The following is a 19,995-nucleotide window of genomic DNA, read 5'->3' as shown; positions in this document are numbered from 1 at the left end:
ATACTGCTAACGTCCTTTCGCCCCACGGGGCGCCAGGGTCCCCTCTTGCCGCCTCTCCCCGCAAGCACCTAAAAGCTGCCCATGGCCTCAGAGGACTGGATCTCCTTGGAATCGCCCCCGGGGCCCCCGGAATCTTTGGAGACCCACCACGCACCTGGACAGCAAACCGTCCTACCAGTCCTACCCAAATCCTGCCCAATGGAGCCGCCCACTCTCCAGAACTTCTGTATCCATTGCACACCGCTGCTTAAGCACTTTCAACATTGTCTTAAGTATTCACTTCTCACTTCCTCTGCCACTCTGTGAGCTTCTTGGGTCCAGAACTATGCTGTTCTTCTGTCCTCAGCAATTAGCACTGTGCTAGCAGGAATTAAGCTCTTAGCAAGTATTCGAATGAATTGTAACCCCCGGCAATTAATTCCAGTCTTTTCCAAGGTTCTGAAAGGCCTCACCGAATACAATTAATTGGCTTTTCCAAGTTTCCCCCACCACTTGTTTCCATTCCACCACCTCTTACTTCTTGAAATTCTGCTTTTGACTTTTCTAGACTGACAACTTGCCTGGTTATCCTACCGCCTTGAACCTTCCACAGCTGCCTCCACCACTGACTCTTTTTAGTTTCAGATATGAGTTATGTACAATTTCATCTTCCCTAAATCCCAGAATACATTTCCAACCTCTTTTTGTTAAGAGCTTTTTTATTTTTTATTTATATTTTTATAAAATTTATTTATTTTGAGAGAGAGGGAGATGGAGAGGGAGAGAAAGAGGAGCAGAGAGTATCCCAAGCAGGCTCTGCTGTTCACGCAGAGCCAGACACAGGGCTCGATCTCATGAACCATTAGATCATGACCTGAGCCGAAATCAAGAGTTGGATACACAACAGACTGAGCCATCCAAGGGCCCCAAAGATCTATATTTTAAAGTATATGACAGGGGTGCCTGTCATACAATATTTGCTCTTCTGTGTCTGACTTACTTCATTTGGTATAATATATTCAAGGTTCAACCATACTGTAGCATGTGCCAGAATTCTCTTCCTTTTTAAGGGTGAATAATATTCCATTGCATGTACTTACCACATTTTGTTTTTCTATTCATTATTGATGGCAACTTGGCTTATTTCCACCTTTTGCGCATTGTGAACAATGTTACTGTGAACATACGTGTACAAATATCTGTTCAAGCCTCTGCTTTCATTCTTTTGGTTATTAAACCCATATGGTAATTCTAATGTTTAAGATGTGAGGAATCGGGGCACCTGGCTGGCTCAGTGAGTAGAGCATGAGGCTCTTGATCTCAGGGTCATGAGTTCAAGCCACACACTGGGCATGGAGCCTACTTAAAAATTTTTTGAGAAATCACCATCTTACATTTCCACCAGCAATGCACAAGAATCATTTTCTCTACCTCTTCAGCAACACTTGTTATTTTCTGTTTGTGTTTCTTTTTTTAGAAGAGCCATCCTAAAGTAAGTGCAGTGATATCTCATGGTGGTTCTGATTTGCATTTCCCTATTCATTAACTGTTTAAGTGTATGAAACCCCATGGGTATTCCTTAGCAGTGGGGAAAGGGAGGCTGAAGGGAGGGAAATTGATCAAATCAAGAAGGAAGGATGTGAGAATGGCAGGCAAAAGAGAGGGTGGAGGCATTATGGGAGAGAATAAAGACAAAGGGTTGAGAGAAATTATTATTTTGGTTAATCCATCCAGGTCTGCGCTGCCTTCTTTCTTAGCCTCCCAGGAGCTCCCAGGTAGTGGGCTTTGCCAGAACTTAACTGTAGCTTTGTTCATAACAAAACTAAAACCCATCCAAATTAGAAATGGAGCCAACAGAGGACGGTCTTTTTATAGACATAAGGCAGCCAAATGCCTTGAAATGATAACATGACAAAAGAAACACAGTGAAGCAGACCAAGAACAGCCATTGCAAAGAGAGACCTTCTCACTCAAAGTGAGATGGACCTTAAAAGTATCATCTGGAGACGTGGAACCAGAGGACATTGTAGCTGCTGTGCATCAGGACATGAATGAGTAAAGCCCTGCAGTTACCTATGTTGCAGAGAGAAAAGAGGCAAAAGTGTTGTCCGGTCCTGGCCAACCTTAGTAGGTAGGAGGACCTTGATATACTTTCCAGTTAACATGAATTGACATAATATATGTAAAGTGTTTAGCATATTTCTTAGGATTTTTTATTAGTGTTCAAAAAAAAAAAAAAACCCTAGCTATTATTGTTGAACTCTGGGACAGTCTCAGGAAGACATAGTCTAGTATAGGGCATGGCACCAAACGAATAATAGCAGCACAGTTTGAGAGGAATTCTAGCAGAGGCCAGGTACCAGATACAGGGACGGGGTCATGAAGAGTGTAATGAACACTTATGGGCCAGACATTGAACTTAACATTTTGGGGGCATTTTCCCTCTTAATCCTCACGGTGGTCCTACGAAGTAGGTACTAATATTAAACCTGCTTCACAGGTGAGTAAACTGAGTCTTAAAGATGTTAAGTAACTTGCTGGTCACAGGCCTGTCATAGCTGGTGAAATGGTGGAGCTGGGATTCACACCATGACTGCCAGTTATCTCCAGGGTACATGCTCATTATCCACTACTTTGTGTCACATCTGCTTATTTGCTCACCTTAAGGGACAGTTCTGAGGGGAAGGACATGATGAGTGTTGAATGATAAAGCATTTAATAGGCAGAGAGGAGGAAAATCAACCCAGAGAAGGAAGCACACATGCGCAAAGGCATGGCATTATGCAACAGACATTATATCTGGAGAAATGTAAGAATTCTGCTTGGCAGAACGGTGACAATTTCTATTGACTAAATTAACACCCCCAGTCAAGCCTAGACCCAGATATTTACTATATCATGTCTTTTATGCCTTACCACAATATTGAAGGCAGATACTTTTTTACTTCTGAGGAGAATGAAGCTCAGAGAAGTTAGGTGACCCGACTAAGTCCACAGAAGCAGAGAGGTGGTAGAACTGGCCTCTGAATGCAGGTTTGGCAACTCTATGCACTTCTTTGGATTGCAGGGTGTGGTGAGGACCCTGCGGAGGGAAGGAAGCAGTAAAGTAGTTTCTCAAAGATTTTTTTTACTGTGACCCACAGTAAGAAATGAAATTTTTCGGGGCGCCTGGGTGGCTCCGTCAGTTAAGTGTTCAACACTGGGTTTCAGCTTAGGTCATGATCTCGTGGTTTCATGAGTTCAAGCCCAACATCAGGTTCTGTGCCGGTAGCACAGAGCTTGCTTGAGATTCTCTGTATCCCTCTCTCTCGGCCCCTCCCCACTCGTGTTGTCTCTGTCTCTCTCAAAATAAATAAATAAATTTTAAAACTTAAAAAAAAAGAAATTAAATTTGTTATGAGCAAATGTATACACACATATTAATAAGGTAGAATTTGGGGTGCCTGGGTGGCGCAGTCGGTTAAGCGTCCGACTTCAGCCAGGTCACGATCTCGCGGTCCGTGAGTTCGAGCCCCGCGTCGGGCTCTGGGCTGATGGCTCGGAGCCTGGAGCCTGTTTCCGATTCTGTGTCTCCCTCTCTCTCTGACCCTCCCCCGTTCATGCTCTGTCTCTCTCTGTCCCAAAAATAAATAAATAAAAAAAATAATAAATAAATAAATAAATAAATAAATAAATAAATAAATAAATAAAATAAGGTAGAATTTTCCAGGGTTTTCCATCCAGGTTTTCTACCCCTCCAGGCATATTGGAGGATTATACCTGTCAGCCTCCTTACAATTAGGCAGCCATACTATACAAGTAGTTCTAGCCAATGGATTGTGAACAGACATGACATTTATCAATTTCAGGCCAGTGTTTCATTTCAGTTTTAGGACCATCCAACGTTCTCTTCCCCTGCTGCAGTTACTGTGAAAGTGTATACTGAGATGGATGCACCATAGCATCGAAACAACCTGCATCACTAATCCAACAAGAAGAGGACAGTTGCCCCAGAGCGTCTCTGAGATCCACAGCAGACTTTCCACGAGTGAAAGTAAGCTTGGCTGTGCTTCTCAGTAAAGTTCAGTAACCACTCTATTAGATCGTAAATGGGGATGATGTGTTGTTCGTCTTTGTTTCCTTGGCACCCAGTTCAGTGCTTGGCACACAGCAGGTGCTCAATTGAATGTTTGACACCAGAATGTAATAAGTCAGGCAATCCTGGTTGTTGCTAAATAAGCCACAAGTTTGGCTTTTGATAAAGAATTTAAAGTATGGAATTCATTTGTATTAGTGTTTCTGAATTACACTTATGATATAGGTCTCAAGAATAATCATACTAAAAAAGTTGGCAAATAATTACAAAAATAATTTTATTTTTTAAATTTTTTAGAGAGAGCACAAATGGGGGAGAGGGGCAGAGGGAGAGACAGAATCTTTTTTTTAAAGTTTATTTATTTATTTTGAGAGAGAGAGAGAGAGAGTACATGTGCATGGAGGGGAGGGACAGAGAAAGAGGGATAGTGAGAATCCCAAGCAGACTCCATGCTGTCACACAGAGCCTGACATGGGGCTCCATGTCAGGAACCACGAAATCATGACCTGAGCTGAAATCAAGAGTTTGATGCTTAACTGACTGAGCCACCCAGCTGAAGAGAGAGAGAGAATATCTTAAGCAAGCTCCATGTTCAGCATGAGCCTGATGCAGGGATTGATCCCACGACCCTGGGATCATGACCTGAGCTGAAATCAAGAGTCAGATGCTCAACCAACTGAGCTATCCAGGTACCCCTATAAAAATAATTTTAAAGATACAAGGTTTGGACACCCAGGTGGCTCAGTCAGTTGAGCATCCCCCTTTGGCTCAGGTCATGATCTCACTCTTCCCAAGTTCGAGCCCCATGTCAGGCTCTGTGCTGACAGCTGACAGGCCTGGAGCCTGTTTCAGATTCTGTATCTCTCTGTCTCTGCCCCTCCCCCACTCGTGCTGTCTCTTTCTCTCTCTCTCAAAAATAAATAAACATTTAAAAAAATTTAAAGATATAAGGTTATCCTTATGGAAACATACTGTTCACTTCCTGGCATTCTGACATGCCTTCTAGAGGGTTTTGTGGGCGGGTTTTGAGTACAAAGGACCCATCAGGGTATGTACATATCAAATATACACATCTGTTATGTGTGCTAAGGTAGGAACCAAAGGTTATTAATCATGCAGCTATACTGAGAGAGGCCAGAGAGAGGGCTGAACTCATAACATCTTAAAATCAGTTCTCACTGACCAGAGGGAACACTTACATGCAAGGAAGCCCCAGGTTCATTGGATATGTACAACTTAGTCATGTGCTCAGGCTGATGGAGGTAGACGTTAACTTGTAGTCTCACATAGTGTTTTCTGACTCCTTTATGCCCCCTTGGCCTGGCTGTCAGGCCAGACTAACACTGCTGGGAGAGGTTACATTATAGGATAGTACATGTTGCATGATCCTGTTTTTGGATGTGCTTACACATGTGTCCTAAAAGGCCTGGAACAATATATACCAAACTGGTCCTAGGAGTTATTCTTGGGGAATGAGATTGGAAGAGAAGGGGAATGAGGATGAGAGCTTCTTTTTTACTTTATAAACTTCTGTATTTATATTTCTTATTTATAATCGATATACATTAATTTTTTATTTCAAAAAATAAATTTAGGGGAGCTTGGGTGGCTCAGTTGGTTGAGCATCTGACTTCGGCTCACGTCATGATATCACGGTTTGTTGAATTCAAGCCCTGCATTGGGCTCTGTGTTGACAGTGCAGAGTCTGGAGCCTGTTTCAGATTCTGTCTGTCTGTCTGTCTGTCTGTCTCTCTGCCCTCCCCTCCCTTGCTCATGCTCTCTCTGTTTCTCTCTCTCAAAAGTAAACATTTAAAAAAATTTTAATAAAAAAAATAAATTTAAAACGGCCTGGGAGTGGTTGAAACAGGCTCATATTCTCCCGCAACTCTCCAAATTATATTTTACTCAAGGGAACAAAACCTAGAAACAGATGTAGCACTTCCTGGCATCCAAAAAACACACTTGTTGAATGAATAAAGAAAGAGCTTAGAGGAGACACTGAAAGAAACCTTGGCCTTAAGCTCTGCCCTCAATACAGGAGGAATTTACCTTCTTCCTTCCCTTTTGATTTCATCTTTTCCTCTTTTCTCTCTCCTCCTCCTTTAGGCTCTTCTTCTTCTTCTTCTTCTTCTTCTTCTTCTTCTTCTTCTTCTTCTTCTTCTTCTCCTTCTCCTTCTCCTTCTCTTCTTCTTCTAAATCAATCAATCAATCAATCCACAGTGCAGCAAAGGAGTTTTACCATGCCACACTCCTGGAGTAATACAGAAACACGGAAGTACATGAGAGGAGTGGGTAGGAAAATATGATTTAATTCACACAATGGGGTATTGGAGGATGATTTCAGGTTGAAAAAGACAGTCATCCAGTCCAAGGCAGAGAAGTAAGATGGGAGAAAGAGGAAGGAGCCATGAGAGAAAAGCATGGCATTATGCTGAAGGGAACACTGAGCTCAGAGTCTCCCCAGATGGCCACCTCTCCTCAAAGTCTGCCTGCTCATTTTATCACTGAAAAGTGATCAGGCTCTGGTAAACCAGTCCTACTAACCAAAGACAGAATGATTTATAATATTGACTAACAATTTACCATGAGCAGTATGTCTGTCTGCCAAGCAATACAGTCTATCCCCATGAGGGAAAGCCTTCTTGGATTAAGGGGCTGCTTAGAGAACAGGGGCTTTGATGCGGATGGATTTGGAGGCTGTGAAGTGACATTTTCTCCAAACTATGAAAGTCTAGAATGTCACTCGTGGGCTTGCAGGAGAATGTGACTAGGGGCTCAGGGCCCCTTTCCTGCAGCCCCGTAAAGGCATTAGAACACCCTCCCATCCCTAGACCCACTTTTGGCTACTATGTTTATACCTCCCTACCCCGTCTTGACCACATGTATGATCTCGCTCCTCCACCTGTTTTACACTGAAGTTATTTCCACTGTGCTGGTTCTGATTGCCTTAGGTAAGCAGGCTGTAGTTGCTTGTCTACCCGACCAGGGATAGGCACAGAACTGCTAACGGTCGTTAAGAGCACCATCCTAGTGCGGTGCCTGGGTGGTTCAGTTGGTTAAGCATCTGACTTTGGCTCAGGTCATGATCTCATGGTTTTTGAGTTTGAGCCCTGGGTCAGGCTCTGTGCTGAGAGCTCAGAGCCTGGAGCCTACTTCGGATTCTGTCTCTCTCTCTCTCTGCCCCTTCCTCGCTCATGCTCTGTCTCTGTCTCTCAAAAATAACTAAACATTAAAAAAATATTTTTTTAAGTGCATGCCTTTTGTAATGTGTGTGCGTGTGTATAAAGGTAAGCTCTTGAGAGCAAGGATCTTGTCTTGATCACTTATTCATCTTGTTCAGTATCTAGCTCAGTGCCTGAGGTCAGGCATATAGTAGGTACTTGGTAAGTATGTGTTGAATAAATATATGCACATGCAAACAGTTGTTTTGGTAGAGTGGGCGGATATCTTGGGATGGTAGAATTTTACATAGTTCTTTTTCCTTTATACTTTTCTTTAACTTTTATTTAAAATTTTTCTTTAAATGTTTATTCTTGAGATTTATATACATATGTGTGTGTGTATATATATATACATATATACATATATATATATACATATATGTACATATATGTATATATATATGTATATATGTATATATATATATAGGGAGGGAGAGAGAGAGAGAGAGAGGGCACAAACAGTGGAGGGGCAGAGAGACAGAATTCAAAGTAGGCTCCAGGCTCTGAGCTGTCAGCACAGATGCAGGACTCGAACTCATGAACCATGAGATCATGACCTGAGCCCGAGTCAGACTCTTAACTGACTGAACCATCCAGGCACCCCTCCTTTATACTTTTCTGTCCTTCAATTTATTTACAATAAATAGGAATATTTTAAGTTAAATTTTTTTTATTTTATTAAAATTTTTTCTTAATGTTTACTTATTTTTGAGAGAGAGAGAGAGAGAGAGAGAGCACAAGCAGAGTAGGGGCAGAGAGAGAGGGAGACACAGAATCTGAAGCAGGCCCGAGGCTCCAAGCTGTCAGCACAGAGCCCAGTGTGAGGCTTGAATACACAAACCACAAGACCATGACCTGAGCCAAAGTTGGTTGCTTAACCGACTGAGCCACCCAGGTGCCCCTAAGTTTTTTTTTTTTTTTTTTAATCTATTTATCTGAGGGAGGCAGAGAGAGAAGGAATGAGTGGGAAGGGGCAGCAAGCACGGGGAGCACAATATTCAAAGCAAGCTCTGTGCTGACAGCAGAGAGCCTGATGTGGAGTTTGACCTCACCAACTGTACGATTATAACCTGAGCGGAGTTCAGGATGCTTAACTGAGCCACCGAGGCACGCCAGTAGGAATACTTTTTTTAAAAGTAATCTCTTTTTGCCCCACGCAACGTGGGGCTTGAAATCATGACCCCGAGATCAAGATTTGCATGCTCTATGGACTGAGCCAGCCAGGTGCCCCAGTAGGAATAATTTTTACAATCAGGAAAAAATATTCTAGCTGACATTTATTGAGGGCTTACTCTATGCCAGGGCCTACTTGATGCAAGGAAGTATTCTCAGCACTTTTTTACATATGTTAACTAATCTAAACCTTATTACAACCCAAAGAGGCAGGTATTATCATTATTCTCATTTACTGAGGGAAAACTTTCACAGGTTGGGTTCTCCAGGAACCAAATGAAGAGGAAGTTTAGAGCACAGCATATTTATTCATTCAATTTAGACACCGTCTAGGCTCAATATGGACCAACTCCAGCCCATGAATTATTAGAAGGGCTACCTGGGTGGTTTAGTTGGTTAAGCATCCAACTGTAGCTCAGGTTGTGATCTCACAGTTCCTGAGTTTGAGTCCCGCTGAGCCTCTGCTGTCAGCACCGAGCCTGCTTCGGATTCTCTGCCTCCCTCTTTCTCTGCCCCTCCCCTCCCTCTCTAAAATAAATAAGCATTAAAAAAATTAAAAGAAAAAAAAGAAGATCCCTCACAGAAAGATTGAAATCAACAGATTTCACTCAAAGAAAGAACATACCCTTTTTTCTTGAGTTTTTAAGTAATCTCTACACTCAACATGGGGCCTGAACTCATGAACTCAAGATTGGAGCCACAGGTTATCCCAACTAAGCCAGCCAGGTGCCCTAGAACATATGTTTGTTAATTACAGTCAAGGGACATTGACTTTTTTTTTTTTAAGTTTATTTTTTTGAGAGAGAGAAAGAGGGGGGCAGAGAAAGAATCCCAAGCAGGGTCCCCACTGTCAGTATGGAGCCCTATGTGTGGGGCTCAAAGTCATGAACCGTGAGATCATGACTTGAGCAGAAGTCTGGATACTTAACCAACTGAGCCACCCAGGCGCTCCTGGTCTTCTTCTATTAACACATTTAAAGAGGGTCCTCACAGAAAGCCGCCGAAATTCAGGGTGGCTAGAAACTAGCCTGGTCATTTCGAGTCATTCTGGCCATGGGCTCAGTTCCAAGGATATGTTGGAGGAGAGTGGTCTAGGGGTTATATCTTATTAAAAATCTTTTGGAGTAAAGAGGTAATTGGGCCTTAGGTTGTTTTCTCTACCTTAATCCTGAACACATTTTCAAGCTAACTGGAAGCAAATTGGACATCTAGGTATGTGTTTACTTCCAGGGATTCCTCTAAGTCTGGTATATTTTCTTTTACTACCACTTTACAGCATGCATGTTTGTGACATGTATTGTAACTTATGGGAGAAAATAAAATTTATACAGTATAAGGGAAAAGAAAAAGGGAGCCAGAGAGCAAGGATTCATCAACTTGCCTGTGCCCAGTAATGCCTAGAGAAGACTGGGGTCTACCTCCTAAATTCACTACCAGAATAAAGAATTAATGGTCTCCCAAAAAGTTTTGAGAACATGTTCAAATTCTTATTGCTTATGCTCTCGACCCTATATTCAAAATCCCACAAAGAAATCACTTCTGAAATTGCCCTTTTCTGTTAAGTGATCTCTCTGCCCAACATGGGGCTCAAACTTATAACCCCAAGATCAAGAGTCGCATGCTCTATCTACTGATCTAGCCAGGTGTCTCTGAAGTTGTCCTTTTAATCAGCTAACCTCAACAGGTAAAAAACTGAACTTATTTCCTGCATACACCAGTCTCCCAAACCTCCTTTACACTTATGTTCCTTATCTTGATGAAGCACCCACTCACCATCACGAAGATTAGATTCCTAAGCCAAATTCTAAGCATTATTTGTGTTTTGGACTTCGTCTTACCCCTCTTCCAACTAATATTCAATTCCTGGGAATTCTGTCTTCCAAATTATCCAGAATCCATCCACTTCTCTCCATTTCCACTGCCTCTTCCTTACTTTGGGGCACCATCATCTCTTGCCATAATGACTCCAACAGCCTAGGTGGTCTCCTAGCCCTTAGGCTCCCTCTCTTCTAATTCATTCATCAAACTGCGTTCAGAGTAATCTTTTTAAAACACAAATCTAGGGGCGCCTGGGTGGCGCAGTTGGTTAAGCGTCCGACTTCAGCCAGGTCACGATCTCGCGGTCCGTGAGTTCGAGCCCCGCGTCAGGCTCTGGGCTGATGGCTCGGAGCCTGGAGCCTGTTTCTGATTCTGTGTCTCCCTCTCTCTCTGCCCCTCCCCCGTTCATGCTCTGTCTCTCTCTGTCCCAAAAATAAATAAACGTTGAAAAAAAAAATAAAAAAAAAAATAAAACACAAATCTAATAACGTCATCCTTCAGCTTAAAATTTTTCAATACTGAAGTTGAGGATTCTGATTATAGCTTATTAGGCACTGAATAATGTGGTCGCTGCGTTCCTCCACATACATCATATTCTGTGTTCCATAATGAACTTTGTCCCTGAACCCAATTTTTTTTCAATTATCTACGGGCCTTTGTCCACGCGGTTCTCTGCTTGGAACATCTTTCCTTCTAGTCTTCTTTTGAGTAACTCGGATGCATCCTTCAGGTTCCAGCACAGGTGTCACTTGCACAACCCAGGTAGGCAGGCTTAATCCCCGACGGATGCCTTCAAGATGGTCCAGCCAACTTGTGTCTTCCAGGCGGGAGGTCCCTGACATCGCCCTGACATTCAATCAGCGTGGGCCAGTTGAAAGACTTGTCAGAGAGGACCCAGATGCTCGCAGGCCCCGTCCACGATAGGTACGTAGCACACCAATCTTCGGGCCGGTAGAAGAGACACACCCAAGGTTTCCCGGCGCCCGCGCAGGGTATGGGACCACTGTCCACTGCCCGGAACCCAGCCCTGTACGGGGCTCCGCCTCCCACGCTGCGTCGGGGGTGGGGTAGGGCGGGGTGCCGGGCGCGGGCGAACGGCGTGCGACGAGCGGGGGGCGGGGCCAGGGGCGGAGCGGAGCGCGCATGCGCGGTCGCCTTTGTGTGGGTCGAGCGGCGGCGGCGGCGGCGGCAGTGGCGGTCCCACTGGCAGGCGGGCAAGAGGGGAGTCCGGGCGGCGTCCGGCGTGGGAGCCGGGGGACCACCATGGTAAAGAAGCGGAAAGGCCGCGTCGTGATCGACTCGGACACGGAGGACAGCGGCAGCGATGAGAACCTCGATCAGGTGAGGGCAGGCCGCGGAGGCGCGGGCCGGCGGAGCGGGAGGGCTGAGTCCGGGCCACGGGAGCCGGGAGCTGGCCGGGCCCGGGGCCTCCCGGCCCGAGCTCCCGGCCCGCCCCGTGCCCTGACCTCCGCTGCCACCTCCTTCTTGTGTTCCCCGCAGCGCCCGGGGCCCTCGGAGTCCGGCCGGGGCCTGGAGAAGGAGCCCCGAGGACTTGGCGCCTTGGGCCGGGAGGCGGGGCAGGGACCAGGCTGGTGGGCCTCTGGCTTGGGGAACCAGACCGGTCCGTGATCTGCTGGGGCCAGATCGGAGCGGCGGGCGGCGGGCTGCAGGCCGGGCGATCCGAGCCCGGAGAGATAGGAAGTATTGCCCGCCAACCCAGGAGCCTGGGAGATTTGGGAGGAGGTGCAAGGGTGAGTGTGGGGTGGTGGGGGTGGGGGGCGAGAAGGTGTGGGCTCTGGAAGATGAAGTTTTTCAGACAAGGGGTGTAGACCGAGAGTAGAGACACTCTTAAACCTTCCGGGGAACCTCTGCCGTGCTTGACGAGAAAGACTTAGCTGTAGGCACAAATCTATTTGGCAACTAGGGTCGTTTGTGGTTGAGAAGGGTCCTTGTTGAGATGTCAGACCGAAGAAAACTCTTGGGAGGAGGAAGGTGGGCATAAGTGGAGAAATACATAGAAGGATATGGAAGGACTATGGCTGAGGCCTCTGGGCTCTTTTCATGCAACATCCCAGAATTCTTTCTTATTTGAAGATTGTGCAGGAGCCATTGAAAGTAACTTTTGGTCTCACTGTCTTAAGGTTGAATTGTTTTTATATCCTAGAAAATACTGTAGGGAGGAGCTGTCCTTTATAGCAGTGCTCTAGTGATACTAGAAGATTCAAAGAGGATTCTTGCCATGTTTTGTGAACAAATGGTATGAAGAAAGAATATTCAAGAAGTAGTAGCTTTATAAGTTGAGTAGAGAGAGTAGTGAATTTAGAATCTGAAATTTTGAGTTCCAGGCTGGCCATGCTAGTTTTTAGCTATGTATCTTTTGGCTGTAACTGTAAAATCTAGATACAACATTAACCTTGAGTATCTAATTGGGCTATTACAAGGATCAAGTATTTGTAAGAATTAATATTGGTACAAGCACTTGCAAACTAAGGCTTTTGTATAAATGGCTTGTTGGGGGTTTGTATTAGGCCACAGGTCTCAGGACTGAAGTATTAAGGCATGAAAGGGGTGGACTTTTGCGGGGGGGGACTGAAAATGTATTGAAAAGAGGACTGTTTTGAAAATGGTGGTAAGGAGGTGGGAAAGTAGTGGGGCTTTATCAAAGGAGGAAAACCTGTTTGGGGGTAGGAACTGAAAGGCTCCTGAAATTTACAAAAATATAAAAAAAAATTCTTGGAAAAAAATATATTCTTGGTTTGGAAAAGTTTGGTTGATAATTTTAGACTGGCACTTAGGATTAGAACTTTTTTTTTTCTGATCTAGAAATGTAGGTATTTCTAATAATAACATCAGCTACCATTTACATAGTGTTTGGGGTGAACTAGTCAACCTCATTTGAGTAGTTTATTTACATTGTCACGTTTTCAAATGATGGTGAAGTTGGTACCGTGTTTTCAATTTTACATATGAGGAAAATGGAGATTGAAGAAGTAACTTACCTAGATTCACACAACTTGTCAGTGGTAGAGTTGAAATTTGAACTCCATATCTCCACGACTGCAAAGCCCATACTCCTCACTATACCAACTTAATCTGTTAGTCTTTTAATTTTTTATAGTGCAAAATGAGAATGATGTTTCATGGTCACTTTCCATGTTGCTAGAATCCATGTTTGTAAAGTCCATTGAATAGTTTGGAGGATATTGTTACATCACTTAAAAAGATTATTTGGGCTCTTCCTTAGTAAAGCGCTCTGAGACTGATGATGAATGAACTAAGCTGCAAATTACTCTGTCCGTAGTGATTTTCCACAGAATTCTAACAAATGAAATGAATTGAGAGTTTCCTTTTCTGATAGAGAGGTTCTACCTGATCCACAAAGAGCCTACCGTAGTGGACACTGGAAGGGATTGCAACTTTAAATCCAGCTTTATCTATTTATAAAAAGAAATTAGCATAAAATTTCTAAGTAATACCTAATACAATTTAACAGCAATTTCAACTTTTTCCTCTGCAACCATTCTCATTGGCATTCTTTTATCAGATGGGAACCAGATCAAAATTCCCTTTCCCTGCACATCCTAACAGAGGCACCAGTGCCTTGTATCTATCTATTCAGTGCTGTGTCAGACTGTCAGAGGAATCAAAAACAAAGATCTCTGCCTTCTATAAGTTATCACCAGAGACCTTTAGCAGAAGTCCCAAGTCAGGCTGGTTTGGGGGTCTTTGGAATCCTCAGAACAAAATTAATGCATCCTGGGCCTTTATAACCAAGATAACCTTGGGCTGCTCCATCTGGTTCTGGGTCTTCATTGGGGGTGTAAAATCATGTTTGCTGTCTAGTGTAAGGTTCTTGTGGAAAAGACCATACTGTTACAAATCTGAGGTCTAGTGTGAGTGAAGCACAGTTAGAAAGGAGGTCCTTTGTCCCTGGGTTTTCCCGGTGGGAACCTAAGCCATTATGTTAGAAATATTACATCCGTCTTAGTCCTTGCTGAAAGTGAGGCAGGTGAGCCTTCTATACAGGTTCTTCCTGGTGGTGGGAGGAGGACCACCTGTGTCAGAAGCTGCCTGAGTTACTTATTTAAAATGTACTTTGCAGGGGCTCCCATCAGACCCTCTTTGGATAGAGCCCTTGACTCTGCATTTTTACTAGGAACAGCCCAGGTACTTATTTTTGTGAATGATTGAGACCGCTGTCTGTGTGCAAGTTAATCTTTTTAATAAGACACTCTAAGTAGTTTGTTTGGGAGAGAAATAGCTTCCTGTCCCGGCCATAGTGTGTGCAGAACCGAAGAAACTCAACAGAGCTGTTTGAGATGGCAAAGCTGTTGGCTTTTCTAAATCTCTGAAGCTATTTGAATTGTTGGGATACTTTTTGTTGAGGCCTGTTTCTTTTTCCTTTCTTCATGATGGGAAGGAAGGTGTGTAGTAACTGAATCGAAGTAGTTTAAAATTGTTTTAACTTTAAAAGATTTTAAAAACTCAGACCTTTGAGAATTTGAAGGATTTCTTTTAACATATGACCTGTTAGTGACCTTATTTTTTTATGTTGGGCACACCCTTTCTTCAACATTTTAGAATTGCAAATCCTGAAGATACTTGGTTTTGGCACCTCTTGGAAAAGAGTTTGAGACAAACCTAGTTTGTTTGTTTACCCCATCATGTACTTCCATGGAAATAATGTGTGTCACTCTTAATGGAATAATATTTATGCAGTGGGTCTTAGAAAATGGAAAGTATCCAAAGGTAATAAAGTAATAAGAGTTCTTTATTCAGATCAATACAACTCAGTATTTATAAAAACTTTGCCTTTCTCAAGAAAAAAAAATTGAGCTACATGCATACTAGAACGCTTTATTTCATAATTTCCTTTCTTGTTTCAAATGGTGATTATGTTGTCATGTCCTCTTTTTCTCTGCTCATGATACTTGAAGTAGCAATAATTAAGTTTGTCTTTGAAAGAATAGGCCCCTAAGTATTTTCTAAGGAGTTATCTTTAGACATATGTAAAAAATACCATTGTTATAAAGTATCCTTCCGTAAACCTTCCCCATAAAAGTTGGGAACTTTAAAAGTTGTGCCTTTCATATAGTCTTCTTTATATTAGAGCAGAATTTGGTAGAAGTCTAGGATGAAGAACTTGTGAGAAGTGTCACTGTTGACTACTGAAGTTTTTTAATTTGTGTCATAGTGTTGCATTCAGCTTGATGTAACTGCTAATTTCACTCACCTTTTCTGTGCAGAGAAGATAGAGTCCCATGGGAGCTTTAACAGAGAGGCTTTTAAGAAAAATTCAAAACAGATCTTTCTCCCCCAAATCTGTTGGCGTACTACTTATTGCTCCCTTCCTAGACTGTAAGTTCCTCAAGGGCAGAGATTGTTTATCTTTCAATAAATGTGCTAGACAGTGCTAGGCACCAGAGCAATTACTGGGTGAACAAAACGGAAACAGTTTCCACCTTCAGGGAGTTTAGAGAAAGGTGGGGGGTGGGAGGGGTGGGGGAATGGGGGGGGAGGAGAGGAGTGGAGAGGAGAGGAGAGGGGAGGGCAGGGCTGAGCCTGTGGCAGGGCAAACACTGCTCACTCAGAGAGTCACTTCCTCAGTTTTGCTAGAGGCTATGAGGGAAGAGCAAGGATGTTGTGAGAGTGTGACCCTGGAGGGAGTAACAGTTAAATTGAGACCTGGAATATGTGTTAAGGAAAAGATTAGGAGACCAAAGAGCACAGAGACATGTTGAGTGTTCATGGTTGAGGGACCAGCATGCACAGAAGCACTGGGGCAGGAAGGACCTAGCACCCTAATGAAACTGAAAGAAACACACAGTGACTGGAATATAACAAGTTGGGGAGAGAAGGTACAAATGAAGCTGCAGTAGTCTCTATTTGGACCCTTTGAAGATGGAAAAGTCAGTTTAATGAATCACAACCAGCATTAAAAATGAAAATGAAATTGAATCAAATAGAAAACATCAGGGTTACCTAGCTGTCTCAGTCAGTAGAGCACATGACTCTTGATCTTGGGGTTGTGAGTTTGAGTCCTATGTTGGGTATAGATACTAACTTTTAAAAACTAAAATTTTTTAAAAAAGAAAACATCATGTGTCAGACTTAGTAAAAAGGAGTATTGTTTTCTGAAACCTATGTTTCTTGTATACTGGCTCATGAGGTATCATTGATCTTACAGTGGGCTGAGGTTAAAAAGTTTTAAAGTTGTTGGTAGGGCCATGTTGGCAACTTTAAGGACTTTGGACTTGCTTCTGAGGGTAATGAGAAATCACTGAAGGATTTTAAGCCAGAACAGGTGTTCAGATTCGTCTTTTAAAAAGTTTCCCCAGGCTGTTATGTGGAGAGTAACCTAGAGAAGGGACACCAGTTAGGTGGTAGAGGAGTTCAGGTGAGAGATGGTGTAGAGCAGAAGTTCAATTAGAATGGAAGTTCCAGGTAGGCAAGGTGATTTGTTCACTGTAGTATTCCTGCACCTAGGACAGTGCCAGGTATGCAGCAGATACCCTGTCAGTGTTTGTTAAATGAATGCTTGACTTGTACTGGTATGGTACTTACAGAGACAGCAGAAAGGAGATTTGATTGGACATAATATTAAGGATAAAATGAGAGGACTTGATGATTGAATGTTGAAGGTGAGGAAGAGGAGGTTCTGGCCTGAGTTGGGGGACCTTGGGAAAGAGCAGGTTTAAAGGTAAAGAGCATGGGGGGTGCCTGGGTGGCTCAGTTGGTTAAGCGTCCAACTTTGGCTCAGGTCATGATCTCACAATTTGTGAGTTCGAGCCCCGCATGGGCCACTCTGCCGTCAGTGCAGAGCCCACTTTGGATCCTCTCCCCTTCTCTGCCCCTCCCCCAACTTGCGTGGGCACACTCTTTCTCTCTCTATTTCTCTCAAAATAAATAAACATTAAAAAAAAAAAAAGGTGAAGAAATGGATTCATTCTTGGATGTAGAGATTAAAGTTGTCTGTGAGATATTTAAGTGGAAATGTCAAGTGGGTAGTTGAAAATAATGTGTGCTTGGGGCCTGACTGGCTCAGTCGGTAGAGCACGCGACTCTTGATCTTGGGGTGATGAGTTTGCACCCCATGTTGGGCATGGAGCCTACGTTAAAAAAAAAGCTGGAGGGGCACCTGGGTGGCTCAGTTAAGCGTCCAACTTCAGCTCAGGTCATGATCTTGAGGTTCATGGGTTCCAGCTCTGCGTTGGGCTCTGTGCTGACAACGTGGGGCCTGCTTGGGATTGTCTCTCCCTCTCTTTCTGCCCCTCTCCCACTCTCATAATAAATAAACATTGTAAAAAATCTTCTCTATATTCCTGTCTCTCCAGGTTTTTGGGGTTTTGTTTTGTTTTTGTTTTTGTTTTTTTAGTTTATTTGTTTTGAGAGAGAGAGAGCATGTACACCGGCTGGCAGGGAGGGGGAGAGAGAGAATCCCAAGCAGACTCTGCACTGTCAGCATAGAGCCTGATGTGGAGCTCGAACCCACGAACTGAGATATCATGACCTGAGCTGAAATCAAGAGTCAGACGCTCAACCAACTGTGCCACCCAGGTGCCACTAAAGAGAAGATTTTTAAAAATAATAATATTAATGCCTGCCTGACACAGACTAGGCACTTAATAAACCTTTGTTAAATATGCAAATGCTTCTTGGCATATCCACGGTGGAAAGTTTTTTGACTTTTCTGGTTACAGAAGAGTTAGAGACAGGAGATAGTGTCAGTTTGGGAGTTCTTGCTCCAACCCCTCTGATTTAATACTAATATCCCTTTAAGGGGTAGAAGAAATGTGCATTACTTAGAAAGTATATTAGAAGAGGGAACTAGATAAGAACAAGTAACAATAGAATTTTTTTAATGTACATTTTGAACAGGCTGAAAAGTGATTTTGTCAGTTTTATAACATTGTGGACATATATGGAACTCAGTATTTTATCTACAGTTATAATTACTTGGCTGGAAATATGAAGGATACGTTGCCACATTTAGTGCCAATCATGAGAAACATAAAGGATTGTTATACTCCCACTTTGGAATTACTTCAGAAGGGTTTTGGTGTATATGTTCATTGTTTTGATTTGTTTTCTTTCAATAAAAATAGTAGATGCTTAAAAAAAAAATGGTAGATGCTTGTTGAAACATTTCCAACAAACCAGAAATACCTCCCTGTCTCAAAAACATACATACACACAATGGCTCCATTTCTTACTCCTGAAAAGTAAACCAGTGTCCACCATTGGAATCTTATTCTACCTACAGTTTTGATAGGAAAGAAAGAATAAGAATTAACATCGCAAATTTAAACCTGTGTGAATTACCACTCTTCCCTCAGTATCTTTCTAGTCCTCCCTCTTCTCCCTGTCCTTATCCAGGTCACCATCCACTCTGATGACACTGCTCTGGATTCCTTCTGACTCCTTCCTGCACTTCCATCCTGGCCCCTCTGGTCTGTTCCTCTGTCATTTAGAGTGCTCTTTTAAAAACCGTCTGAAGATGGTTACTCCCCCTGAAACAATTTGATGGCTCCCCATTGCCTTCAGAGAAGATGCATGCTCCTGATACTGCTTTATAAACCTTGAAATGATCTGGTTTCTTTTTACCTCTCACCAGCCCTACTCCATTCTCCCTGTTGCCTGCTAAGCTCCAGTCACACTGGTTCTCTTTCAGTTCTTCAAATACACCAAGCTGTTGCCAGCTTCAGGGCCTTAGCTATTCCATCTGGAGATCTCTGTCCAGAAAACGGCCCCTCTCTTTCCTCTCTCAGAGTTTCTAGTCTCAGCCTAAATGCCAGAGAAGCCTCCACAGATCACCATATCTTGATACATTCCCCATTCACTTGATTCACTTTCTTCTTAGCGCTTATCATAAGATATAGTGAATTGTTTCTTGTTTATTGTCTGTCTCCCTCACTCAATTTTAAATTCCATGAGGTCAAGGACTATATATCTGAAAAAATTTTTTTTTCATGTTTACTTATTTTTGAGAGAGAGCGAGAGAGAGAGCAGGGGAGGTGCAGAGAGGGGGACAGAAGATCTGAAATAGGCTCTGTGCTGACAACAGAGAGCCTGATGTAGGACTCGAATTCAGGAACCATGAGGTCATGACTTGAGCCAGAGTTGGACGCTTAACCGACTGAGCCATCCAGGTGCCCCCGTCGTTTTTGATGACTGTCTACAGGGCTTGGTGGTACATAATAGGTACTCGTAATAGGGTGATCATTTGTCCCTGTTTGCCTGGAACTGAGGAATTTCCTAGAGTTTTCAGGATTTGCAGTGCTAAAACCACAACAGGCCTGAGCAAACCAAGATGTTTGGTCACACTAGCCGGTAGTAATTATTTACAGTAGTTATATTTGTGGAATGAATAAGTGAGAAAGAGTTCAGCATGCTAATTAACCATAAAAACCTCTGAGGCTTATCCCTGTAGGTTTTTATTCTCACTTGTGGGGTGCAGACTATGTATCCCACTTTCATGTGATCATGGGAGATTTGATTAAAGAGAGGATTTAATTTCCTTTAAGTAAGTAAGAGAGAGCTAAGTTGCTTTATTACTGATCGATCCCAGCATAACATCACAAAAAGTGCAGTGTGAGTGATGGGGTTGGGGAATGAAATCTCAAGGTTTACGAGTCTTCATGTATTGATGGATTAGAATTCTAATCTTAACTGGAATGGTGCTATTTTAATAAACATTACGTTAGTGCAGTTAGACTTACTTTATTTTAG

General features: G+C 43.1%; 2 protein-coding genes across 4 annotated transcripts in view; one reads left to right on the top strand and one right to left on the bottom strand.

Moving 5' to 3' along the window:
- Window positions 1-3,052, bottom strand: part of NDUFAF1 (NADH:ubiquinone oxidoreductase complex assembly factor 1) — a 28,842-nt gene extending 25,790 nt beyond the window's left edge. For 2 of the 3 annotated variants that reach the window (XM_006932629.5, XM_045059516.1), the window contains exon 1: window positions 2,896-3,050. The gene's annotated coding sequence lies outside the window, so the exon portion shown is untranslated. Of the gene's footprint in view, window positions 1-2,895 lie in introns of all 3 variants that reach the window. The other variant, XM_023255478.2, reaches the window with a different exon arrangement.
- An 8,350-nt stretch (window positions 3,053-11,402) lies between these two features.
- The window catches only part of RTF1 (RTF1 homolog, Paf1/RNA polymerase II complex component), a 51,035-nt gene continuing 42,442 nt past the window's right edge, over window positions 11,403-19,995 (top strand). Inside the window, exon 1 of the mRNA XM_023255476.2 lies at window positions 11,403-11,607. Coding sequence (XP_023111244.1) covers window positions 11,410-11,607 — 198 coding nt within the window. The 5' untranslated portion in view covers window positions 11,403-11,409. The remainder of the gene's footprint in view (window positions 11,608-19,995) is intronic.

This window comes from Felis catus, chromosome B3, assembly GCF_018350175.1.
Source record: "Felis catus isolate Fca126 chromosome B3, F.catus_Fca126_mat1.0, whole genome shotgun sequence".
Classification (NCBI taxonomy): Eukaryota; Metazoa; Chordata; class Mammalia; order Carnivora; family Felidae; genus Felis; species Felis catus.
The sequence above is the reverse complement of the archived record's forward strand: the minus strand, read 5'-3'. Positions and strand labels throughout refer to the sequence as shown.